At 45.5% G+C, this 27,767-nt stretch overlaps 1 protein-coding gene across 1 annotated transcript; it reads right to left on the bottom strand.

The window, feature by feature from the left end:
* On the bottom strand, positions 1-24,005 carry LOC311140121 (NACHT, LRR and PYD domains-containing protein 3-like; the record flags this gene model as incomplete). The annotated part of the gene is made up of 11 exons (XM_084175058.1): positions 1-218; positions 423-530; positions 768-873; positions 1,464-2,203; positions 14,267-14,551; positions 14,992-15,038; positions 15,845-16,018; positions 18,414-18,587; positions 18,856-20,614; positions 21,393-21,539; positions 23,984-24,005. The coding sequence occupies 11 exons, from the start codon at positions 24,003-24,005 to the stop codon at positions 1-3; spliced, it is 3,780 nt and encodes a 1,259-aa protein (XP_084031184.1).
* Positions 24,006-27,767: the final 3,762 nt, after the last annotated feature.

The raw sequence follows: 27,767 nt of genomic DNA, 5'->3' as shown, positions 1-27,767 counted from the left end.
TCATCCTAAGAGCAGGAGGATGGGAGCGTCTGGGTCCACAGCTGGAATTTTGTCCACCACTGGTTGCAGATGGGGATGATGATGCGCAATGTCTGGGGTGGGAATCTCCATTCTATCGTCTGGCATCATGTCACACTCTATCAGAGTAGGGAGAGTGAGCTTCTTGTGTCTTTCTATAGACTCCACCATGAAGTTGACGGCTCTCCTGCCTGAAGTCTCTGTTACCCCAGAACAGGTATTCATGGTGTATGGAGCAGAGTTGTCATTGATGTTGAAGAGATTGAAAAACTCTGTCTTGGCCAGAGATGTGTTGCTATGTTCATCAAGCACTACATACATTTTGACAGCTTTCTCTCTTTTCCCAGCTGGATAAGATTTGACTAGGCATATGTTTGAACATGATCTTGGATTGGCTGCCTCACCACAGATCTCGGTACACTTTGAGGTGACTGATAGAAGAGCATCTTCACCTTGCTCCCCGCCATGCCCTTTCTCTGCTGTAGCGGTGTCTGTAGTTGAAGGGGCTGGACCTGGATGCAGAGCAGCAAGATGTCTGTCGCTGTCACACTCAGAGCACTTGATTGACACCTTACAGTCTTTAGCTCTGTGCTGAGTTGACCCACAACATCGGAAGCAAATGCCATTCTCTTTGAGATATGATTTGCGCTCATCTAGAGTTTTGTATCTAAACCCACACCACTTTTTAAGAGGATGAGGCTTGTTATGTATTGGACAGTGATGGTCAGGGCTTTCAACCTTTGTCTTACTGGGTTTGGTTTGGTGGTCTGAGGGCTCAGATGACACGTCTGTTTTGTGTACAGCCACAGGTGTCTTGCTGCTGTACCTGACAGATTTCTCACTTTTCACAGACACCTGGGTAGTTGAGGTGTAGAGGGGGAAGCTGGGGTCGTTTCTAGTTTTCGCCTGGTTCCTGATGAATCTTGGTAAAAACGAGAATGGTGGGAATGCTACCCGATAGTCCTCCTTGTATTTGGATCCCTGTGCTATCCATTTCTCTTGTAAACTGAATGGAAGTTTCTCTACTATAGGGTTTACCCCCCGAGATGTGTCCAGATAAGCGAGGCCTGGAAGGTACCCTTCTTCTTTAGCACACTCCAGTTCGAGAAGAATGTCACCCAGTTCTCTTAGTTTGTGATTGTCTTTGTTAGACAGTTTTCGAAAATCATCAATTTTCTTCAACAGTGCATTCTCGATCACTTCGGGTGTACCATAGCACTCTTCTAGTCATTGCCAGACCATGTTAAGTCCTGCTGTTGCATTGAGAATATGGACAGATCTAATTCTCTTTGCTTGCTCAGACGACTCTGCCCCTAGCCACTTGGTAATTAGATCTAACTCTTCCCTGGCTGATAGATTCAAGTCTCTGGTCGCATTGAGAAAATATGCTTTCCAGTTAGATAATTTTCAGGACGATCATCAAACTTCAGGAGTCCGGAACTCACCATCTCACGGTGCAGGAGGTACTTTGTGAGTTCTGGTGCCACTTGTGACTCAGGGAAGCTTTGTGTCAGTGACTGGAAGTGGGCCTGTTTTCCCTTTCCACCATGCTGCTGTTCATTTCTTTTGAACGGAGAGTCTCTGCTCATGCTCCGTTGTTTGCTACTTTCTGGATTGTGGTGTGCAGCTGGGTCAACACTAAGCTCTTGTGTCTCTACTTCAAATGGCATTTCAGCAAAGTAGGGCCTAGCATGTTGTTGCACATACTCACAAGTACGTTGGACTGGACTTAAGGGCTGTGTCCCTGTGTTGAGTTCTTTGTGGAGCTCTCTGCGTTCTGACTCTACAGCTTCTTCAAAGGCTGCAGCTTCAGCCAACGCAGCAGCAGCTGCTCTCTCAACTTGGAGAACATATAAACTTACATCGACGTCAGCTTTTTGCTTCAACAAGCTGGCCTCCAGTTCTGCCTTTTGTTTCATCACAGAAGCTTCCTTTTCAGCATAGGAGACTTGAGCACGCGCTGAGTCCTCCTTGGCACGTGCTTTGATGGCTGCAGAACTCGCCGTTGAGGATCTGCTTGACTGTTTTGATGACCTTGATCTTGTAGACTGAGACTTGGTCTCAATGTGCTGAAGAGGCTCCTCCATCTCTCTTACTCGCTCCTCTTCCTCTTTCTGTCGAACATTTGCCTCTGGTTGCTGCATCGTAGACTGCTGGTCATCCCTAGGATCAGAGGCTTTGTTGGCTAATGAACGTAGAGTCATAACCACCACGTGCGATAATTCTTGTGCTTGAGCCCGCCGTGATGATGTTTTTTCACTATTCTGCCCTGGAATTGCGTTCCCATGCAAAACTAGACAGATAGCTAACAACTGAGTCTTCAATAAAACTTCCAAGGCGTGACTTTTCTTTGAAAACGTTTATGTTGTGTAACTGCAAAATACAGAAAGTAATATACTTTAGTATCCAATTCACATTGACATAGTGTAGCTGTACATTATACATTTCAAGTTGAAGTTGCATAAATACAAAGCAAGTGCCAAGGTACCATGTATCTGACATGACGACAAACCAGATAGATAATTACCATATGAGTAGCAACTAGCCAACTACTTTCATTACTCTAATAATGTGCAAACACCTCTGTACAATAACAAAGCATATTACTCCAGAAACAGTAACAAACTATAGTATAGTATGTTTTACAATTCACTTACATGACGCACGAGCAAACTAATACAGCTGATGGCATCCATGAAAGTCAATGCAATTTGCGTGAGTAAATGTAACCAACTAACATTGATAAGTAAGCAATTCTATCAATAACAATATTATCATCACTAGCAATATACTTGAATTGAACTTACAAATAAATATTTTCAGAGGCTGAAGCGTGACAAGAAATATTTGCACAGAAAGAACTGTAGCGTTTATTAAAGCTGCTTGTCTGCATGCAGAATGACTACCCTACTTCCGGTTTTTGTACATTCTTCTAAGTACCAGAAAGCTCCACTAGGGGACGATAAACACCATGGAACACAATGAAAGTCACTCTTAACCACTATAATAAAATATTCTGTTACCTTCTGCCCAAATTGCTCACTCCTCCCCAACTCACGGCTGTCATGTTGACTTGTACCAGACTGTGTCTCTTCACCTCCCGTAGGATCCCTGATGGCTAACAATAACATCCTGACAGAATGTAAACGTTATACATTCCCCTCTCTCTCTCAGTGACATGAATAAGTACATTTCATATTTCAAGTTTAGAAGTCAGAACCCAACAAGCACTACGCCAAGAGGTCCGAACCTCTCGATGATGTCACTAGGTGTTGGATTAAGGTTGCTACATTACCCCTTTCCTTGGGGAGAGCATGTCCCCACACTTCTTTATAGCAAGTCTCTCACGTGTACATGCCTCTTTGATGAACTCACAGGCACTATCCCACTTCTGACACCAGTGTAACGAATTTGGGGGTAGCTCCAACCGGGACTCGAACCCGGGTCCAGTGACTATCAAGCCAACACCTTATCCATTACACCAAGAGATCAGAAGGTGTTAATTAGTAGGTGTTGGGTTCAGCTTGCTACAGTATATACTTATATAGGGCAATGTGTGATCTGGGAGCGTCAGCACTACCACTAGTGCTCCTGAAACAGCCTAACACAATATTTACCTTCTTAACCTTAAAAACTGACCTAAAGTCAGATACATTTAAACAAACCACCATGTGAGCAGCAAGTGTAGGGTTAATGGAGTGAAGTGGGGGATGGGTAGGACCACCAGTATCAACTATATGTCTATGAATGCATTACTATTAATGCGTTACTAAAACGGATGGATGCTCTTCATCAACACCATCTCACCTGTGAAACTAGATATCAGCAATCAATCAACAAGACTAATGAAATGGAGCAAATGAAGACATTAGAACTGCTAAAGGTCAGATATTATATTCTGACACCAATTTCCTACTGGTAGATTTTGTACATGATCTGTCAATCCTGAGAGCAACGCTCTCTTTCCTCCCCTTCCCCCATCTCTCTTTGTTGGGGTGAAGTTTCCCCTAGATACAGATCTAGGATCAGCTTCCCCTCCCCCAAACCTAACAAGGATCATTAGTGGGAGGAATTCAAACCTGATCCAAAGCCAGTGTCTATTTGAGAAACTTGTCCCCTCCCCCACAACTCTACATGTGGATGCGGTTTCCTCTATCTCACCATGTTCACAAAGAAAACGGCAGTGTATTTCAGCTGTATGTATTTTGAAGTTACTAGCTATATTATTTTAATTGAATTTACCTAGCTTCATTATTATTCAACCAGTAGAGAGGCCTCTGTGTAGTTGGAGAAAAATACTCTTTACCCCAGGTCTCCTTGAGATGACCAGTAGATGTCTCTGTGTAGTTGGAGAAAAATACTCTTTACCCCAGGTCTCCTTGAGATGACCAGTAGATGCCTCTGTGTAGTTGGAGAAAAATACTCTTTACAGATGAGCTTTGGGTTTCTAGGTATGTTTAGTCCCAGGTAAGTTAAGTGGTCATACACCACTTTAAATGGCATCCTCTCTAGCTCACTTGTTGTAAAAATTATCTGAGATACACATGAGGTCACTTTTTCCCCAATTTATTGAATATCCAGATAGTTTGCCAAATGAATTGATTAAGTCTGGTAGGTTAGGGACAGAGGCTACTGGGTCTGAGAGGTATAAAAGCACATCGTCTGCATATAATGAAATTATGCTTTCTATGTTTCCTACTTTAAGACCTTGGATATTAGGCTGATCCCTTATTTGTATCGCCAGGGGTTCAAGGGAGACAGCGAAGAGCAGAGGACTGAGTGGGCAACCCTGCTGGACAGATCTATGTAGTTCAAAGGGAATGGATTTGTCGCTGTTGGTCAGAATAGAGGATGTTGGGCAGGCGTAGAGTGTTTTGACCCAGGTGATAAATGAGTCGCCAAATCCAAATCTAGTGAGTGCTTCAAACGTGTATTACCATTCTATTTGGTCAAACACTTTTTGAGCATCTAGCGATATAATAGCCACTTGGAGACTTTCCCATGATTTGCATATAGAATGTTAAGAAGCCTGCGCACATTAGAAAAAGAGAACCTGCCGGGGATAAACCCTGTCTGATCTGGGTGAATAATGGTTCTTACATGTTTGTTCAACCATATCTTTTAAAATCGAAATTAAGCAATCCTATTGGTCTATAATTTGCAGGATCTGTTACCTCAGCCTTTTTTTAACAGAAGGCAAATATTGGCTTCATACAATGATTTCAGCAAAATGTTATTTTCTGTTGAATCAGTGATCATTCTGAGTAAGAGGGGAGCGAGAGCTTCACTTAATGTTTTATAAAATTCACAGCCAAAACCATCCGGGACTGCAGCCTTTCCAGGTGGGAAAGCTTTTATTGCCTCGATTATTTCCTCTGTTGTGAAATTTGAGTTAAATTCTATTTTTTTTTGTCAGGCTGATGGAGTCAAAAAGGCTGCTACATCAGAACTAGAAGCATCAGATCTGGAAGAATATAACTGAGTAAAATTATTTGAAGCAGTTGTTTATCTCTTTAGGATCTGTCAGCAAGATGGCCGCCTTAGACCAGATTTTATGGATTGCTTCACACCTGTTTCCCATCTTGTATTACTCCGTCCCTATTTAACCCTGTGGCTCCCATTGTGCTCTGTGCGTGTTTGTTTGTTTCGGGTGTCGATAGTGAGCGGGTTTGTTCCTCCCTGCGTGGAGGTTTTCTTGTTTCTTTACGTGTTCAGTAAAGTTACATTTTCATTGAGTTCTGTGTCCTGCGCTTGACTTCGTCTACTGCGTTACACTGACACCGTGACAGAAATACGCACCGATATAGAGTCAGCAGGAACAGCCAGATTTACCGAGACGATGGAGGAACGAGTCCAACGTCAAGAGACGATGATTCAGACTCTCTGTGCCACAATGGAACGAGTGTTCCAGATGGAACGATTGGAGAGAGGTGGTATCCCTTCACTATTTCCAACCACACAACCACCTACAACACTGGCTACCACTTCGCCACCTGGGTCCAGTGGAATTCGGCTCTCGCTCCCGAGGGCACATGACGGTACACCTGCCGGGTGCCAGGGATTTCTCCTCCAGGTAGAGCTCTACCTGGCCACTATTCACTCGGCGCCCTCGGGAAACGAGAGCGTGTCCGCCCTCATCTCCTGTCTATCGGGGAAGGCGCTTGAGTGGGCCAACGCCGAGTGGGGAGGAATAGACTCAAGAACTGTCCACTACGAGGATTTCACCCGCCGCTTCCGGGCGATATTCGATCATCCACCTGAAGGGAGAGCGGCGGGAGAACGTCTGTTCCACCTACGACAGGAGATGAGGAGCGCACAGGATTTTGCACTGGAGTTTAGAACTTTAGCAGCCAGTGCGGGATGGAATGAGAGGGCCCTGATCGACCACTATCGTTGCAGCTTAAGGGAGGACGTCCGTCAGGAACTGGCCTGCAGGGACACCAATCTCAACCTGGACCAACTGGTGGACATGTCCATCAAGTTGGATAACCTGTTGGCAGCCCGCGGATGTTCTGATGAGGGGCCGTCCATTCCATCCACCAGCACCTCCGAGCCTACCCCCATGGAGCTCGGAGGTGCTGCGGTTAGGGAGACTTGGAGAGGGACCGTCCCCTGCACCAACTGTGGCCGCAGAGGACACACTGCTGGTCGGTGCTGGGGAGGGTTCTCAGGAGGTCGAGGCAGCAGGCAGAGCACTGGTCGACCGTCTCAGGTGAGTAGGCACCCGACTATCCCAGAGCTCCCTGTTGCTAATATGTGTATTGATATTATGTTTCCAGTGTTTTCTCCCCATTCCCAGCATAAGGCACTAGTAGATTCAGGCGCGGCTGGGAATTTTATTGATCGCCAGTATGCCCGTAGTTTAGGGATTCCTACTGTGTCTGTTGATAAACCTTTCCCTGTGCATGCATTAGATAGTCGCCCGTTAGGGTCAGGCATAATCAGGGAGGTCACCGCTCCAGTGCTGCTGATGACGCAGGGGGGTCATGAGGAGAGGATTAGCCTATATCTGATTGATTCTCCTGCGTATCCTGTGGTGTTGGGACTTCCCTGGTTAACCATTCATGACCCCACGATTTCATGGCAACAGAGGGCTCTCAAGGGATGGTCCGGTCAGTGTTCGGGAAGGTGTTTAGGAGTTTCCTTGGGGGCAACTACGATGGAAAGTCCAAACCAGGTTTCCACTATGCACATTCCTTCCGAGTATACCGATTTGGCTATCGCCTTCAGTAAAAAGAGGGCGACTAAATTACCACCCCATCGTCCGGGGGATTGTGCGATAAATCTCCAGGTAGGAGCTGCACTTCCCCTGAGTCACGTGTATCCTTTGTCTCAGGAGGAGAAGGCGGCTATGGAGACATATATCACCGAATCTCTGAGGCAGGGATACATTCGGCCATCCACTTCACCTGTCTCCTCGAGTTTCTTTTTTGTGAAGAAGAAAGTTGGTGGGTTGCGCCCGTGCATTGATTACCGTGGCCTAAATCAGATTACCATCAAGTACAGCTATCCATTACCCCTGATAGCTAGTATGACGGAATCATTGCACGGGGCACGCTTCTTCACAAAATTGGATCTCAGGAGCGCGTACAACCTAGTGCGTATTCGGGAGGGAGATGAGTGGAAGACGGCATTTAGTACCACCTCTGGACATTATGAGTATCTGGTCATGCCATACGGGTTAATGAATGCTCCATCAGTTTTCCAATCATTTGTGGATGCGATTTTCAGGGACCTGCACGGACAAGGGGTGGTGGTGTATATTGATGGCATCCTTATATACTCCGCTACACTGGCCGAGCATGTGTCCCTGGTGCGTAAAGTGCTTGGACGACTGTTGGAGCAAGACCTGTATGCCAAGGCAGAGAAATGCCTGTTCTTCCAGGAGTCCATCTCTTTCTTGGGGTACCACATGTCCGCGTCAGGGGTGAGGATGGAGAGTGACCGCATTTCGGCCGTGCGTAATTGGGCGACTCCAACCACAGTAAAGGAGGTGCAGCGATTTTTGGGTTTTGCCAATTACTACCAGAGATTTATCCGTGGCTTTGGTCAGGTAGCAGCTCCCATTACCTCATTGCTGAAGGGGGGGCTGGTGCATCTGCGGTGGTCAGCTGAGGCGGACAGGGCTTTGAGTCATCTGAAGGACCTGTTTACCTCGGCTCCAGTGCTGGCTCATCCGGACCCCTCCTTAGCCTTTACGGTTGAGGTGGACGTGTCCGAGGCTGGGATAGGCGTTGTACTGTCTCAGCGCTCGGGTACGCCACCTAAACTCAGCCCCTGTGCCTTCTTTTCGAAGAAGCTCAGCCCGGCGGAGCGCAACTATGATGTGGGGGACCGGGAACTGTTGGGTGTGGTCGAAGCTCTGAAAGAGTGGAGACATTGGCTTGAGGGGGCTAAACACCCTTTTGTCATTTTGACTGACCACCGCAATCTGCAGTACATCTGGGCAGCGAGGAGATTAAACCCTCGCCAGGCGTAGGTGGTCCATGTTTCTCACCCGTCTTGTTTTCACCCTTTCTTACAGGCCAGGTTCCCAGAACGCTAAGGCAGATGTTTTGTCCCAACTATATGACACGGAGGGGAGTTCCGTGGAGCCCACTCCCATACTTCCAGCGTCGTGTCTGGTGGCACCGGTGGTATGGGAGGTTGACGGGGAGATCGAGTGGGCGTTGCGTAACGAACCCACTCCTCCCCAGTGTCCAGAGGGTCGTGTGTACGTACCGCTTGATGTCCGCGATCGTTTGATCTATTGGGCTCACATGTCACCCTCCTCTGGGCATCCTGGCATAGGTCGGACAGTGCACGTCTTAGTGGGAAGTACTGGTGGCCCACCTTAGCTAAGGACGTGAGGGTTTATGGAACGTCTGGGAGTCTCGGTCAGTCTGACCTCAGGGTTTCACCCCGAGAGTAACGGGCAGGTGGAGAGAGTCAACCAGGAGGTGGGTAGGTTTCTGAGGTCGTATTGCCAGGACCAGCGGGGGGAGTGGTCGGTTTTCCTCCCCTGGGCAGAGATAGCCCAGAACTCCATTCGCCACTCCTCTACTAACCTTTCTCCATTCCAATGTGTATTAGGTTATCAGTCGGTCCTGGCACCTTGGCATCAGAGCCAGATCGAGTCACCTGCGGTGGACGAGTGGTTTCGGCGCTCGCAGGAGACCTGGAACCCTGCTCATGTACGTCTGCAGCGGGCCATCAGGCGGCAAAAGGCGAGCACCGACCGCCACCGCAGTGAGGTCTGGCTCTCGACCCGAAACCTGCCCCTTCACCTGCCTTGCCGGAAGCTGGGTCGGCGGTTTGTGGGGCCATTCAAAATCCTGAGGAGATTGAACGAGGTATGTTATAGGTTACAACATCCTACTAATTATCGTATTAACCCCTCGTTCCATGTGTCTCTCCTCAGGCCGGTGATAGCTGGTCCACTCCAGGAGTCTGAGATACAGGAGGTTCCTCCGCCCCCACTGGACATCGAGGGGGCACCGGCGTACTCGGTTCGTTCCATATTGGATTTGAGGCGTCGGGTGGGGGGCCTGCAGTATCTCGTGGAGTGGGAGGGGTACGGTCCGGAGGAACGGTGCTGGGTCCCTAGGAGGGACATCCTCGATCCCTCCATGTTGAGGGATTTCTACCGCAATCATCCGACTCACCCCGCGCCGCGTCCTCCTGGCCGTCCCCGAGGCCGGTGTCGACGCGCGTCAGGGTGGGGGTACTGTCACGGATTCTGCCGAGGCTGCCCTTCCTCCTTGCTCGGGCAGGCTTCGGCGTTCGTCGTCACCGGAGTACTAGCTGCTGCCGATCTATTTTCTATGTTCTACCTGTTGTTGTCTGATTGTTTCACAACTGTTTCCCATCTTGTATTACTCCGTCCCTATTTAACCCTGTGGCTCCCATTGTGCTCTGTGCATGTTTGTTTTTGTTTCGGGTGTCGATAGTGAGCGGGTTTGTTCCTCCCTGCGTGGAGGTTTTCTTGTTTCTTTACGTGTTCAGTAAAGTTACGTTTTCATTGAGTTCTGTGTCCTGCGCCTGACTTCGTCTACCGCATTACACTGACACCGTGACATGTAGTCAACCTGAGAGAGTGAAGTTCTATATGTCTCCTCCAAAGCTGGGAGTTTTTTCTCTATCTCCTCCAGTCACATGCGATTCCCTTTTTTTATGGCAGACTCATATGAAATAATATGACCTCTCATAACCACTTGAAAAGTTTCTTATAGTGTAGAATCAGATACCACTCCTGTGTCATTAGTCTTGAGGAACTCATTCAACTTGGCTGTCATGCAGTCAATGAATGCTTGGTCTGTGAGCAAGGAGTTGTTAAAACGGCAACTGTAATTCTGTTCAATCAAGAAAGATTAAGGGACAACATAATTAAACTGTGGTCACTTATTAAGATGCTATGGTATTTGGAATGGAGCACATTGGGTATCAATTTGGAATCTATTAGGAACTAGCGGATTGTAGAATATGACTTGTGAACATGAGTAGAATGAGTACTCTGTCTGTGGGATGTTACAGTCTCCAGATGTCCACTAGATTCCTGGATTTGATTAGATTATTAAGAGATGAATGAGTAGTCTGTCTGTGGGATGTTGCAGTCTCCAGATGTCCACTAGATTCCTGGATTAGATTATATTATTTCGAATTTAGAAATGTGGATGTTTTTACCAAAGAGAATAGCAACACCTCTAGCTTTGGAGGAGAAGGGTGATTGATAAACTTGAGAAATCCAGTTGGATCTCAGATGCCGCTGCACCGTGGCTTTTATGTGCATTTCTTGCAGGAAAATTATGTCAGCACCAAGTGATTTCAAGTGCTTAAATACCACACCCCTTTTGCACGTGTGCCCGAGACCGTGCACATTCCACGAGACTAATGTGACACATTTAACATCTGACTGATTCCCAAGATCGTTTCCTGACATTTATATCCAACAGCATTTCAAATAAAACATCTCAAGCATGTAGGAATTAAAATAAAACTTGTCTGACAGCAGAAAACAAAAACCAAACACAGTAACAAACCCCAGAGAACCCCCCCCCCCTCTCCACTGCTTCCCCAGAGAACCCCCCCCCCCTCCCTCCCCACTGCTTCCCCAGAGAAACCCCCCCTCCCCACTGCTTCCCCAGAGAAACCCCCCCTCCCCACTGCTTCCCCAGATAAACCCCCCCCCCCTCCCCACTGCTTCCCCAGAGAAACCCCCCCATCCCCACTGCTTCCCCAGAGAAACCCTCCCTCCCCACTGCTTCCCCAGATAAACCCCCCCTCCCCACTGCTTCCCCAGAGAAACCCCCCTCCCCACTGCTTCCCCAGAGAAACACCCCCTCCCCACTGCTTCCCCAGAGACACCCCCCCCCCCCCTCCCCACTGCTTCCCCAGATGCCCAACATGTTTGTGATAAGATTTCAGTTTGGCTTGGATGCATATTTGATGTGGTTGAAATACTGTCAGCTTTTATGATGCTGATAAAGATAGCACCTTAACAGACGGCCCCTAACTGCACAGTGTAGCTATAGGTTATACACTGAGTGTACTAAATATTAACAACACCTTCCTAATATTGAGTTACCCCACCCTTTTGTCCTCAGAACAGCCTCAATTAATCGGTCATGGACTCTACAAGGTGTTGAAAGCATTCCACAGGGATGCTGGCCCATGTTGAAGCCAATTCATCCCACAGTTGTCAAGTTGGCTGGATGTCCTTTGTGTGGTGGAACATGAGCGTGAAAAACCCAGCAGCGTTGCAGTTCTTGACACAAACCGGTGTGACTGGCACCTACTACCATACCCCGTTCAAAGGCACTTAAATATATTGTCTTGCCCATTCACTTTCTGAATGGCACACATACACAATACATGTTTCAATTGTCTCCAGGCTTAAAAATCCTTCTGTAACCTGTTTCCTCCCCTCCATCTACAAGTGACATCAATAAGGGATCATAGCTTTCACCTGGATTCACCTGGTCAGTCTCTCATGGAAAGAGCAGGTGTCCTTAATGTTTTGTCCACAATAATGATACATTGATGGATTTTCTTATGTACCCTATTGTTTTCTCTGTATTGAACCTACCTGCCACCCACCCGCCTGGGGACTGTGGGTTATGAGACAACCCCTGTATCACTAGCTTGCATGTTTTGCAGCCTTGTAGAGATAGGGAGGGGATGACTGGGAGGCAGGTTGGCATTTATTGTCATGAATCTTGCCCTGGAGGCAGTTCTGCAAAGTGGCCACTGGCTGGCACAGGCATAAAGTAATAATATCTGATTTGAATGCTAACCTTAACCTCACTGCTAATCCTTACCTTAAATTAAGACCATAAAACAAAATTATCTTCCACAAATGTTTACGATATAGTCCATTTTGACTTTGCAGCTGGCATATCTAGAGGAAATCGTACAGTTCTGCCTCCAGGGCAAGATTCATGACAAACGTCAATCTGCGACTGGGAGAGGGAATGTAATATTGATAACGAAATTGTTTTCACAATTAACATGCTTTTTCTTGTTTCAAGTGTTTTATTATGAAAAGTACAATATATCCATGTACAATTGTACAATTATGGAGCATATGTCCATATATTTGTACAATTTCTTTTCAACATAAAAGACATACAAAACATTATCACATTGGTATTTTAACGGTGTTATTGTAAGAGTTTAAATGTTTAAACAGAGGATACATCTAAAACAGTATAAAACAAGTGCAGTATGTTCTGAGTATGTTACCTTAACGTCAACTCATAACATCACACTATAACTTCATGGGAGTCTTGTGGAAAGACTGCATGTTGTTTTGGGTGTATTGAGTGACGTCTTCATTAACATTTGCAGAATATTCCTGTAATATTTTCACCTCTTGTCAGACGACAACAGTCTAGTCAGCTGCAGACACTCATAAGGAGTTCAAGTAGTTTATTTGCCATTTGCATACATACATAATACATACATTGTGATTCCTTGTTGGAGCTCATATAGGACAGTACATACCAGTGGAGGCTGCTGAGGGGAGGACGGCTCATAATAATGGCTGGAACGGTGCAAATTACATGGCATCAAACGCATGGAAGCCATGTATTTGATGTATTTGATACCATTCCACTCAATCCACTCCAGCCATTACAACGAGCCTGTCCTCCCCAATTAAGGTCCCACCAACCTCCTGTGGTACATACACATAAACAGTCAAATATATTATAAGAACATCAATAAAAAATGCAAAGTGGTAAGATCATAAAATAAAAAAGGTTCAGTCATGTTCTAAAAGTATGATGAAAACAGTTTAGGTTGATTGATTTAACAGGCAGATAGAACTGGGATAGAAGCTGTTCTTGAACCTGTGATCCAGAAACTGCCAAGCAACCACTGGTTCTCACTAGATTGGTGCCCTGCATGTCTATTTTTTCATTGGAGTTTATCAGGTTTTGAAGTGATATCTGTGTTTGTGGGACACTTAGTGCTGGAATGAGGAGTCTGTTTGTTCCCAATTCAATCAGAAATGATGGTCCTCATTTGAAAGTCCTGTGTCAAGGTCCTCACTATTATAGGAAGATGTATGTGTGTGTCCAGTGTGTGTGTGTGTGTGTCCAGTGTGTGTGTGTCCAGTGTGTGTGTGTTCAGTGTGTGTCCAGTGTGTGTGTGTGTGTGTGTTTCCAGTGTGTGTGTCCAGTGTGTGTGTGTTCAGTGTGTGTCCAGTGTGTGTGTGTGTGTCCAGTGTGTGTGTATGTGTCCAGTGTGTTTGTGTGTGTGTGTGTGTTTCCTGTGTGTGTGTATATGTGTCCAGTGTGTGTGTGTGTGTCCAGTGTGTGTGTGTGTCAAGTGTGTGTGTGTGTGTCCAGTGTGTGTGTGTGCGTGTGTGTCCAGTGTGTGTGTGTGTATTTGTCCAGTGTGTGTGTGTGTGTGTGTGTGTGGCCAGTGTGTGTTCAGTGTGTGTGTGTCCCCAGTGTGTCCAGTGTGTGTGTGTGTCCAGTGTGTGTGTGTGTGTGTGTGTGTGTCAGTGTTACCATGTTTATTATTTACAGGGACACTGAGGCATCATCATCCCAAACCCAAAACCCTGGATAGAGGGGCTCAGTGAATGTGGTGTAGAATGTGTTCAGGTGGGTCAGTGTGTCAGAGGAGACTCTGTAGAAGGACAGAGTGCCGGCTGGCCAGTCCAGATACACTCCTACTCTGTGGGAGCTGGAGGAGGGGACGTCTATGATAGTGGACTTATTATTGTGCCAGGCAGAGTAACTGTTGTCAGAGCAGCTCAGACTCCAGGACTTGTCATTGCCTCCAATCAGACAGTCATAACCCCATCCTCTCCTGCTGATCCCTTTATATGTCACTCCTATATCAGTCCATCTCCCACTCCACTCTACCTCCCAGTAACAGCGCCCAGTCAGACCCTCTCTACACAGCACCTGTCTCCAGACCTCAAATCTCTCTGGGTGATCAGGATACGGCTGCTCCTCTCTCCTCCATGTCACCTTTCTGTTCTCCTCAGACAGAGAGAGGCGTCTGTTTACTGTGTTTGGGTCCAGTGTGAGATCACAGACATCTTATGGATGAAATCAGACACAATATTAGAAATCATCATCATTCACATTAGAATGTTAACTCACTTTTCACTAATTAATTTAATGTAGATGTTTCTAGGTATCAAAAGGAGAAGTTAAGGTAACTTGAGACTTGTTGAGTCATATGTTATACTGTATGGTAATATAAAACACACTTATTCCCATTAATTACACACACACACACACACACACACACACACTGAACACACACACACACAAACATTTCTAATGTAACAGGAACACGCCACACACATTGTCAAAGCAACTCTTTGTAAACTTTGGTGTCCCTTATTTGTGCTTCTGTAGAACTACAGCTTCTATTTAATATGACCAAGTAAGTAATGATGGTGGTCTTTGACTTTGACTTCACTTGAATTAAGACTTATTCTTAGTCATATTCTTCACAGCAGTCAACACTCACATTTTCTAAGTCCAGGTTTCATTGTGTTCTCTCCACCATGTTCCACACTGTAGCGGTAAGCAGAAGAACAGACCGTCATTGAGGGATACATGTGAACACACACACACACACAACACACACACACACACACACACACACACACACACACACACACACACACACACACACACACACACACACACACACACACACACACACACACACACACACACACACACACACACACACACACACACACACACACACACACACACACACACACACAGTCAGCATATAACTTTGTCCAAGTGTGTGTGTCCAGTGTTTGTGTCCTGTGTGTGTGTGTGTCCACTCTGTGTGTGTTTCCTTTTTGTGTGTGTGTGGGGCCAGTGTGTGTGTGTGTGTGTGTGTGTGTGTGTGTGTGTGTGTCCAGTGTGTGTGTGTCTGTGGGTCCGGTGTCTGTGTGTGTGTGTGTGTCCAGTGTGTGTACTGATATTGAACACACACACTGGACCCACAGACACACACACACACACATACTAGACACACACACACACACACTGAGCACACACGAACACACACACACACACACACACACACACTGGAATACACGTGAACTCACACACACACACACACACGCACACACACACACACACACACACACAGCACACACACACACACACACAGGATACACACACACACACACACACACACACACACACACACACACACACACACACACACACACACACACACACTGGACACACACAGTCAGCATATAACTTAGTCCAAGTGGTGGTAAGAATGTTTGTCTTAACTAGCCTGATAACTCCAACATGTCTGATATGAACATTGACATAAACCCTCTACATACTTGAGTTTCTCCAGTCTGCAGTGTGGATCCTCCAGTCCAGCAGAGAGCAGTCTAACTCCTGAGTCTCCTGGGTGATTGTAGCTCAGGTCCAGCTCTCTCAGGTGTGAGGGGTTTGACTTCAGTGCTGAGACCAGAGAAGCACAGCCTTCCTCTGTGACTAGACAGCCTGACAGCCTGCAAAGAGTAAAATCGTATTAAAACCACACTGCTATTCTTTTGGTGGTGAAAATAGTGGCAGTATATTGTTTCAACATGTTCAGATACAGTTGTGCAATTGTGCAAGTTCTCCCACTTAAAAAGATGAGAGAGGCCTGTAATTTTCATCATAGGTACACGTCAACTATGACAGACGAATTGAGATTTTTTTTTCTCCAGAAAATCACATTGTAGGATTTTTAATGAATTTATTTGCAAATTATGGTGGAAAATAAGTATTTGGTCACCTACAAACAAGCAAGATTTCTGGCTCTCACAGACCTGTAACTTCTTCTTTAAGAGGCTCCTCTGTCCTCCACTCGTTACCTGTATTAAAGGCACCTGTTTGAACTTGTTATCAGTATAAAAGACACCTGTCCACAACCTCAAACAGTCACACTCCAAACTCCACTATGGCCAAGACAAAAGAGCTGTCAAAGGACACCAGAAACAAAATTGTAGACCTGCACCAGGCTGGGAAGACTGAATCTGCAATAGGTAAGCAAGAAATCAACTGTGGGAGCAATTATTAGGAAATGGAAGACATACAAGACCACTGATAATCTCCCTCGATCTGGGGCTCCACGCAAGATCTCACCCCGTGGGGTCAAAATGATCACAAGAACGGTGAACAAAAATCCCAGAACCACACGGGGGGACCTAGTGAATGACCTGCAGAGATCTGGGACCAAAGTAACAAAGCCTACCATCAGTAACACACTACGCCGCCAGGGACTCAAATCCTGCAGTGCCAGACGTGTCCCCCTGCTTAAGCCAGTACATGTCCAGGCCCGTCTGAAGTTTGCTAGAGTGCATTTGGATGATCCAGAAGAGGATTGGGAGAATGTCATATGATCAGATGAAACCAAAGTAGAACTTTTTGGTAAAAACTCAACTCGTCGTGTTTGGAGGACAAAGAATGCTGAGTTGCATCCAAAGAACACCATACCTACTGTGAAGCATGGGGGTGGAAACATCATGCATTGGGGCTGTTTTTCTGCAAATGGACCAGGACGACTGATCCGTGTAAAGGAAAGAATGAATGGGGCCATGTATCGTGAGATTTTGAGTGAAAACCTCCTTCCATCAGCAAGGGCATTGAAGATGAAACGTCGCTGGGTCTTTCAGCATGACAATGATCCCAAACACACCACCCGGGCAACGAAGGAGTGGCTTCGTAAGAAGCATTTCAAGGTCCTGGAGTGGCCTAGCCAGTCTCCAGATCTCAACCCCATAGAAAATCTTTGGAGGGAGTTGAAAGTCCGTGTTGCCCAGCGAAAACATCACTGCTCTAGAGGAGATCTGCATGGAGGAATGGGCCAAAATACCAGCAACGGTGTGTGAAAACCTTGTGAAGACTTACAGAAAACGTTTGACCTGTGTCATTGCCAACAAAGGGTATATAACAAAGTATTGAGAAACTTTTGTTATTGACCAAATACTTATTTTCCACAAAAACTTGCAAATAAATTCATAAAAAATCCTACAATGTGATTTTCTGGAAAAAAAAATCTCATTTTGTCTGTCATAGTTGACGTGTACCTATGATGAAAATTACAGGCCTCCCTCATCTTCTTAAGTGGGAGAACTTGCACAATTGGTGGCTGACTAAATACTTTTTTCCCCCACTGTATATCAGTGTCCTGAAACCTGACATATATATTTATAAATGAATGTATCGTTATTAGAAATTATCATAGTATTGCGTGTAGAGAGAAAAATAAAAAAGTATGAATATTTGATTAGACTGACCAGAGCAGTTTAAAAAGCAGTATCAGTCAAAAGACAGACAGTGAGGTATCAGATTTAGAATGTATTGAGTATACAGTCCAAACCATATCTATTTTAACAGTGAAGTTGACATTTTAAATGTGTCTCTATACTCCAGCATTTTGGATTTGACATCTAAGGTTTCATATGAGGTGACAGTATATAATGTCACCTTTTATTTGAGGGTATTTTCATACATGTCTGTTTCACCATTTAGAAAAATCACTTTATGTATCTAATCACCCCATTTGAAGAAGTCATAAGTATTCTGACCAATTCACTTATAGTGTATTAAAGTAGTCAAAAGTTTAGTATTTGGTCCTATATTCTTTGAATGCAATGATTACATCAAGCCAGTGACTGCCATGATTGAGAAAGATCATGCTAACCTCTCAATATTAACCTCAAATAAAAGGTAACATTATGTAATGTCACCTAATATGAAACATTATATCTCAAATCCAAAATGCTGGAGCATAGCGCCAAATGTAAAACTGTAAGCTTCACTGTCCAAACACATATTGTGTGGACTATGTGTGCCTGGTAAACACATGTGGATCTGGTGAACTGTTATCACTTGTTGACCAACTCCAGGAATACTGACCTCAGAGTCTCCAGTTTACAGTTGGGATTCCCCAGTCCAGCAGAGAGCAGCTTCACTCCTGAATCCTTCAGGTCATTGTTACTCAGATCCAGCTCTCTCAGGTGTGAGGGGTTTGACTTCAGAGCTGAGACCAGAGACGCACAGCCTTTCTCTGTGACGCCACAGCCTGACAGCCTGACAGAGAGATCATCATGATTTCACAAACACACTGTTAATTTAACACCAATCGTGTAGAAGTACAATGGCAGATGCATTTGGTTTATTCTCTCAAACAACATATAAATTAATCTTCTGTCTCCTAGAATTGTATGGTCATATTGTTATACTAATGTGAACATCAATGCATTGATTCAATATGTTTTTCATTATATATTATATACATATTATAATACATATTTTCCTTTAAACTGAATATTTATTCCTGATCATTTTATGTACTCACAGAGCAGCTCTGGAGGCTTTGACCACTGGCAGCAGCCTCAGAAGACCTTCCTCTGATCTGGAGTATTTCTTCAGGTCAAACACATCCAGCTCCTTTTCTGAAGTCAGCAACACAAAGACCAGAGCTGACCACTGTGCAGGTGACAGTTTGGCTTCTGAGAGACTTCCTGAGCTCAGGTAGCTTTGGATCTCCTCCACTAGAGAATGGTCATTCAGTTCATTCAGACAGTGGAACAGATTGATGCACCTCTCTGAAGAGGGATTCTCCCTGATCTTCTCCTTGATGTACTTGACTGTTTCTTCATGGCTCTGTGAGCTGCTTCTTGTCTTTGTCAGTACACCTCGTAAGTGTTTCTGATTGGACTCCAGTGAGAGGCCCAGAAGGAAGCGGAGGAAAAGGTCCAGGTTTCCCGTCTCACTTTGTAAGGCTTTATCCACAGCACTCTTGTAGACAGTAACTTCAGTAACTTGCGGTTCGGCCATTAGATTCTCATTGTTGTTGATGAATGAGAGGAACACATATACAGCAGCCAGAAACTCCTGAATGCTCAGATGCACGAAGCAGTACACCTTGTCCTGGTACAGCACACATTCCTCTTTAAAGAGCTGTGTGCACAATCCTGAGTACACTGAGGCTTCGTTGACATCAATGCCAGCCTCTTTCAGGTCTTCTTCATAGAAAATCAGATTGCCATTTACAAGCTGTTGAAAAGCCAGTTTTCCCAGTGACAGAATGCTCTCTTTATTCCAGTGTGGAACTGTCTCTTCTTTCCCAAGATACTTTTCATTCTTCTGTTTTGTATGAAACGCCACAAGGTGTGTGTACATCTCAGTCAAAGTATTTGGCATCTCTTCTGTTTTGTCTGTACTCAACATGTGCTCAAGGACTGTTGCAGAAATCCAACAGAAGACTGGAATGTGGCACATGATGTGGAGGCTCCTTGATGTCTTTATGTGAGAGATGATTCTGCTGGCCAGGTCCTTATCATTGAATCTCTTCCTGAAGTACTCCTCCTTCTGTGGGTCATTGAACCCTCGTACATCTGTCACCTGGTCAACACACCCTGAAGGGATCTTATTGGCTGCTGCAGGTCGGGTAGTTATCCAGAGGAGAGCAGAGGGAAGCAGATTTCCCTTGATGAGATTTGTCAGCAGAACATCCAGTGAGGTTGATTCTGTGACGTCACAACAGATCTTATTCTTCTGGAAGTCTAGGGGCAGTCGGCACTCATCCAGACCATCAAAGATGAACAGAACATTGTACTTGTCGTAGTTGGAGATTCTTGATTCTTTGGTTTCCATTGAGAAGTGATTGAGAAGTTCAATCAAAGTGTGTTTTTCCTCTTTCATCAAATTCAGCTCCCGAAAAGGGAATGAAAATACAAATTGGACATCCTGATTTGCTTTTCCTTCAGCCCAGTCCAGAATGAACTTCTGCACAGAGATTGTTTTTCCAATGCCAGCGACTCCTTTTGTCAGCACAGTTCTGATAAGTTTGTCTTGTTCAGTTAAGGGTCTGAAGATGTCATTACATTTTATTGCAGTCTCTGGTCTTGCTTGTTTCCTGGTTGTTGCCTCAATCTGTCTCAGCTCATGTTCATTATTGACCTCTCCTTTTCCACCCTCTGTGATGTAGAGCTTTGTGTAGATCTTATTGAGAAGTGTTTGGTTTCCTTGTTTAGCGATCCCCTCAAATACACATTGAAACTTCTTCTTTAGATTAGATTTGAGTTCACGTTGGCAAATCACAGCAAGCTCATCTGAATGAAGAAATAACACAGAGGATATTAATATTACATCTGATGTAATGCCTACAGTATTGCCTACAGTATTGTAAGAATGTGTTATAAAGTTTAAATTATGATCATTTATTCTCTTAACTGTCTCTATGAATCGGTACATTTGTTCATAATGCATTACACACTGGTGTGACTGATTTATATAATTATTGGTATTATTGATGGTATTATTAATGTTGTCTCTCCTCTTCTCTCTGTCTAAATTAATCAACACAACACTTCCCTGTGTCACGAGTGTCAGTGTAATGCGGTGGGTCGAAGTCAGGCGCAGAACACAGAACTCGAAGAAACGTACTTTACTAAGAAATGAGTAAAGAATACAATACAGAAATCGCTCCACACAGGGAGGAACTAACCCGCTCACAAACGACACACGAAACAAAAACAACCACGCACAAAACACATTGGGAGCCACTGGGTTAAATAGGGAAGGCGTGATTACAATAATGGGCAACAGGTGTGTGACAATAGACAACAGGTGCAACATAGAAACATAGAACATAGATCGGCAGCAGCTAGTATTCCGGTGACGACGAACGCCAAAGCCTGCCCGAGCAAGGAGGAGGGGCAGCCTCGGTAGAATCTGTGACACCCTGCTGCTACTTGATGAGGTCACTAGGTGTTGTGTTAAGGCTGCTACAATATCATTGAGTTACACAGCTACTTTAGCTGTACTTTAGCTACAGCTTTTAAATGTTTGTTTTAAAACAGCATTCAACATGAGGCAGACAGCTCTTACTTTTCTCCAGTGTGTCAGCAAGGTCCTTCTGGTTCATTTTCCTCAGGACGTGCAGTGTGATCTTCAGAGCCCCCTCTCTGGCACTGCTCACCTGCTTTTCATCTTCAGCATCAACCACTTCCTTAACCTGCTTCTGACTCTCAAAGCCTTCTGGGAGTTCTGGACTAAGAATCCTCTTGAACGTCTTCAGCTCGTTCTTCACAAATGTCATAATATTCTCTTCAAGCAACTGAAATAAATAAAGTAAATAAGTTAAGCAAGAGAAGAAATGCTTTCTCATTAACACATTAATGAATGATTGACAGATCAACTTTACTTGAGGTAAACAAAAACAAATGTACATAACAGGACCACATACACTGAACATGGAGGCCAGGTCTGTTTGATGACTCTGAGAAGACTGACCACTGAGAATCTCTGACTCTGCTCTCTCCTGTTGGTTTCTGTGGACAAAACATTAGATTACGTCTACTCATCCAGGGAGTGCACACACACACACAGGGAGGGAATGTAGTGTTTGTTTAATATTGTTTTAGGACTATGAAAATGGAAAAAAGGATTAGCCTATGGATTATGAAAACAACAAAAAGAAATGGCAAAATGGGAGAGGAGAAATGACTAGAGACAGTGTTGTTTAACTCACTGACCATGACCCATGAGTTCTTCTTACCTTTGTTCAGCAGAAAAGTCTCCCTCTCTGAACTCTATAGGAGGTCCCATAGACTTTTCACTCTTCATGGACACACAGCTGGGTACAGGGGAGGCTGGTCTCTCCTGCTTGATTGGGCTTCAACATAACAGAGACAAACATTACATCTCTCATCTACTCTGAGCTCAGATGGGGAAACATAAGAAGAGTTTCATTCCAAAACGCCATTTTCCGAAATTTTGGTAAATTAGCTTTTATTGTTTAAAGACATTATGAAAGATATTGGTGTGTTTTTTCACTATCTAATCATGGCATGGGATTGTTCAATGACAGACATGTCTTTGTTTAAAATCTATCACTTGATGGTTTCATTTCAGATACAAATATTGTTTTTTTTTGTTGCACAATGCTAAATATCTGCCTCACTCTCAGAGAGATAAGTAGTACTGCTAGATTTACACAGTAATAATATATATCTGCCTCACTCTCAGAGAAATAAGTAGTACTGCTAGATTTGACACAGTCAAATGTAACAAATAACTACATTTTTAATAAAGAACTGTACACATGTACAAAATTCAATACAGTAATATGAGATCTGTATGTAAAACATTTACATTTGACATTTTAGTCATTTAGCAGATGTTCTTATCCAGGGCTGTTTTCCCAAAGTATCTTAAGATTACTAAGTTCATCATTAGAATCTTCCTAGGAGCATCATATATGCTTTTTTTGCCCTTCCGCATGACTTTATACACAGAGGATCTCTGCTAAACATAGAATCACATGGTTTAGCCATCTCTTTGTTATACCGATAAATTCAGAACAAAGTTGACTACAAATACAAAGGTGCCAATGTCTTTGCAAGTAATTCAAACAAGGTGTCACGGATTCAGCCGAGGCTGCTCCTCCTCCTTGCTCGGGCAGGCTTCGGCGTTCATCGTCACCGAAGTACTAGCTGCTACCGATCCATGTTTCTGTGTTAGACTTGTTATGTCTTGATTATGTACACCTGTTTCCCATTATGTTGTATTGTCTTCCCTATTTAACCCTCTGTCGTACACTGTGTGCTGTGTGTGATTGTATTCATTATCGGCTGTCGTTAGTGTGCAGGTTATTTCCTCCCTGTGTGGAGATTTGTATATGCTCAGTTTACTTTCTAGTAAAGTACGTTTCGGATAAGCTCTGTGTCCTGCGTTTAACTTCGCCCACCGCATTTCACTGACGCCTTTGACAGAATCACACACCAACCCATGGAGTCAGCAGGAGCAGCGGTGCCAGCCGGATCAATGGAAGAACGCGTACAACAACAAGCGGCCATGATCCAAGCTCTCGGCACCGCCATGGAACTTGTGGTGAACACAATGGAGCGATGGGAGAGAGGAGGTCTGCCTACACCTCCTCCGATTACACCACCACCATCATCGATACCCATCGCTTCACCTCCGGGGTCCAGTGGGATTCGGCTCTCGCTCCCGAGGGCTTATGACGGCACAGCTGCCGGGTGTCAGGGTATTCTGCTCCAGGTAGAACTCTACCTGGCAACCATCCACCCGGCCCCCTCGGGATACGAGAGCGTGTCCGCCCTCATCTCCTGTCTGTCCGGTAAAGCGCTGGAGTGGGCCAATGCCGAGTGTGGGGGAATAGACGCCGCTACTGTCAGCTATGCAGAGTTCACCCGCCGCTTTAGGGCGGTATTCGATCATCCACCAGAGGGAAAAGCGGCGGGTGAGCGTCTATTCCACCATAGACAGGGGAAGAGGAGCGCGCAGGAATTCGCACTGGACTTTCGGACTCTGGCTGCCAACGCGGGATGGAATGAGAGGGCCCTCATCGACCACTACCGATGTAGCTTGAGGGAGGACGTGCGTCGGGAATTGGCCTGCAGGGACATCAACCTAAGCCTGGACCAACTGGTGGACATGTCGATTCGACTGGATACCCTGTTGGCTACCCGTGGACATCCGGATACGGGGCCGTCCATTCCATCCCCCAGCAATTCCGAGCCTAACCCTATGGTGCTCGGAGGTGCTGCTATGAGGGAGACCAGAAGAGGGGCCGTCCCCTGCACCAACTGTGGCCGCAGAGGACACACTGCTGGTCGGTGCTGGGGAGGGCCTCCTAGGAGTCGAGGCAGTAGGCAGCGCACTGATGAGCCATTCCAGGTGAGTAAGCACCCAACTCACCCAGATCTCCCTGTTGCGCATATGTGTATGAATGTTGTGTTTCCCAAGTTTTCTACTCAGTCCCAGCATAAGGCGCTAGTAGATTCAGGCGCAGCTGGGAACTTTATCGATCGTCAGTTTACCCATAAGTTAGGGATTCCTATTGTGCCAGTCGATGTGCCCTTCCCTATTCATGCCCTAGATAGCCGCCCTTTAGGGTCAGGGTTGATTAGGGAGATCACAGCGCCTCTCAGGATGAAAACGCAGGAGGGGCATGAGGAGATGATTAGTTTGTATCTGATTGATTCTCCTGCGTTTCCCATGGTGTTGGGGCTTCCCTGGTTAGCTTCTCATGACCCCACTATTTAATGGCAACAGAGGGCTCTCAAGGGATGGTCTGATCAGTGCTTGGGGAGGTGTGTAGGTGTTTCCGTAGGAGCAACGACGGTGGAAAGTCCGAACCAAGTTCCCACCATGCACATTCTGCCTGAATATGCCGATTTGGCTCTCGCCTTCTGTAAAAAGAAGGCGACTCAATTACCACCCCATCGACAGGGGGATTGTGCGATAAACCTCCAGGTAGGCGCTGCGCTTCCCCGGAGTCACGTGTATCCTCTGTCTCAGGAGGAGACGGCGGCTATGGAGACATGTCACCGAATCTCTGAGACAGGGATACATACGGCCGTCCACTTCCCCTGCGTCCTCGAGTTTCTTTTTTGTGAAGAAGAAGGATGGTGGTTTACGCCCGTGCATTGACTACCGTGGTCTAAATCAGATCACAATAAAATACAGCTATCCACTACCTATGATTGCTAGTATGACGGAGTCACTGCACGGGGTGCGCTTCTTCACAAAATTGGATCTCAGGAGCGCGTACAACCTGGTGCATATTCGTGAGGGAGATGAGTGGAAGATAGCATTTAGTACCACCTCGGGGCACTATGAGTACCTCGTCATGCCATACGGTCTGATGAATGCTCCTTCAGTCTTCCAATCATTTGTGGATGAGATTTTCCGGGACCTGCATGGACAGGGTGTAGTGGTGTATATCGATGACATTCTAAGATACTCCGCTACACGAGCCGAGCATGTGTCCCTGGTTCGTCGGGTGCTTGGTAGACTGTTGGAGCATGACCTGTATGTGAAGGCGGAGAAATGTCTGTTCTTCCAATAATCCATCTCCTTCCTGGGACACCGCTTGTCCGTGTCAGGTGTGGAGATGGAGATTGCCCGCATTTAGGCCGTGCGTAATTGGCAGACTCCAACCACGGTGAAGGAGGTGCAACGGTTCTTGGGTTTTGCCAATTACTACCGGAGGTTTATCCGGGGCCTTGGGCAGGTAGTGGCTCCCATTACCTCCTTGCTAAAGGGAGGGCCGGTGCGTCTGCAGTGGTAGGCTGAGGCGGATAGGGCTTTTAGGCATCTGAAGGACCTGTTTACTTCTGCTCCGGTGCTGGCTCATCCGGATCTCTCCATGTTGAGAGATTTCCATCAGAGTCATCCGACTCGCCCTGCTCCGCGTCCTCCTGGCTGTCCCCGAGGCCGGGGTTGGCGCACGGCTGGGGCCGCGCGTCAAGGGGGTGGGGTACTGTCACGGATTCAGCCGAGGCTGCTCCTCCTCCTTGCTCGGGCAGGCTTCGGCGTTCGTCGTCACCGGAGTACTAGCTGCTACCGATCCATGTTTCTGTGTTAGACTTATGTCTTGATTATGTACACCTGTTTCCCATTATGTTGTATTGTCTTCCCTATTTAACCCTCTGTTGTACACTGTGTGTTGTGTTTGATTGTATTCGATATCGGCTGTCGTTAGTGTGCGGGTTATTTCCACCCTGTGTGGAGATTTGTATATGCTCAGTTTACTTTCTAGTAAAGTATGTTTCGGATAAGCTCTGTGTCCTGCGTTTGACTTCGCCCACCGCATTTCACTGACACCTTTGACACAAGGGACGTATACAAATTTGCTTCAAATGAAAACCGAGATGACTGCATTAAAATATAAACAGTAGGCTATAGTCCTATTTCAATGAAATTGAAATACATTTCATGTTCAATATATTGAGTTTTTTGCTACTTGTAGGCTACTGTCTGTAAATTGTCTCAATATATTTCATGATGTGTAGCCTAACATGATGTGCCAAATCTGTGATTTAGTGCATTTTTATTGGGTAAGCATTAGAATAAGCTGCCTCAATATTTGCAGCTGTAGGTGCTAATATCTCTCTATGAGCTGATCCGTCGTCAGTATTGCGAAATAATTATAATGTTAAGGAAAGACTTGAATGGAGAAAACTGATCCGAGGACAGCGCTCCCTTTCTTTTGATCCTATCAGTATCGATACATGCTCCACTGGACGTGTAACCTTGTCATGCTGCTGATGCAGTTTCTGCTGGTCTGCCTACGGATCTGGAACTCTGACCTGTTCACCGGACGTGCTACCTTGTCCCGAACCTGCTGTTTCAACCCTCTCTCTCTCTCTCTCTACCACACCTGCTGTCTCGACCTCTGAATGCTCAGCTATGAAAAGCAAAATGACATTTACTCCTGAGGTGCTGACCTGTTGCACCCTCTATAACCACAGTGATTATTATTTGACCCTGCTGGTCATCTATGAACATTTGAAAATTCTGAAGAACGATCTGGCTTTATAATCTCCCCCTAGCACAGCCAGAAGAGGACTGGCCACCCCTCAGAGCCTGGTTCCTCTCTAGGTTTCTTCCTAGGTTCCTGCCTTTCAACTGCGTTTTTCCTAGCCACCGTGCTTCTACATCTGCATTGCTTGCTCTTTGGGGTTTTAGACTGGGTTTCAATATAAGCACTTTGTGACAACTGCTAATGTAATAAAGGTCTTCTGGGAACGCATATGAAGCAGACCAGGCCAGGGTTTGGGGTTTGACAAGTCAATGAGAGGTAAAAATTACTTCCTTAGTTGTTCATTTTGAAAATGTTCTGTCTTAAGTAGTTTAACAAACTGACAGATTTTCATGTTAGTCAAAAACAACTTTATATGGAAGGAGTGCCTTTGATTTGACGGCCTGCACATGTGCAGTTCAGCACAAGACGACCATTAGACCCAATTACGTATTTCTGCACATGGGCTTCAAATCAAATCAAATTGTATTTCTCACATGTGGCGAATAAAACAGTGGTACACTTTACCGTGAAATGCTTACTTATGAGTCCTTTCCCAACAATGCAGAGTTAAAAAGTCACAAAAATTAGCCAAATAAGAAAAGGAAATAGTAACATAATAAAATGACAGTAATGAGGCTATAAGGAGTACCAGTGCTGAGTCAATGAGCAGGGGTACCAGGAAGTTGAGGTAATTGAGGTAATATGTACATGTAGGTAGGGGTAAAAGTGACTAGGCAATCAGGATAGAGATTACATCTCCTCATCCAGGGAGTGCACACACACACACACACACACACACACACACACACACACACACACACACACACACACACACACACACACACACAGGGAGGGAATGTTGTGTTTGTTTAATATTGTTTTAGGACTATGAAAATGCAATAAAGGATTGGCCTATGGATTATGAAAAC

The sequence above is a fragment of the Coregonus lavaretus genome (genome assembly GCF_964263955.1).
Source record: "Coregonus lavaretus genome assembly, chromosome: 2".
In the NCBI taxonomy this organism is placed as follows: domain Eukaryota; kingdom Metazoa; phylum Chordata; class Actinopteri; order Salmoniformes; family Salmonidae; genus Coregonus; species Coregonus lavaretus.
Note: the sequence above shows the minus strand (reverse complement) of the source record. Positions and strands in the feature narration are given on the sequence as shown.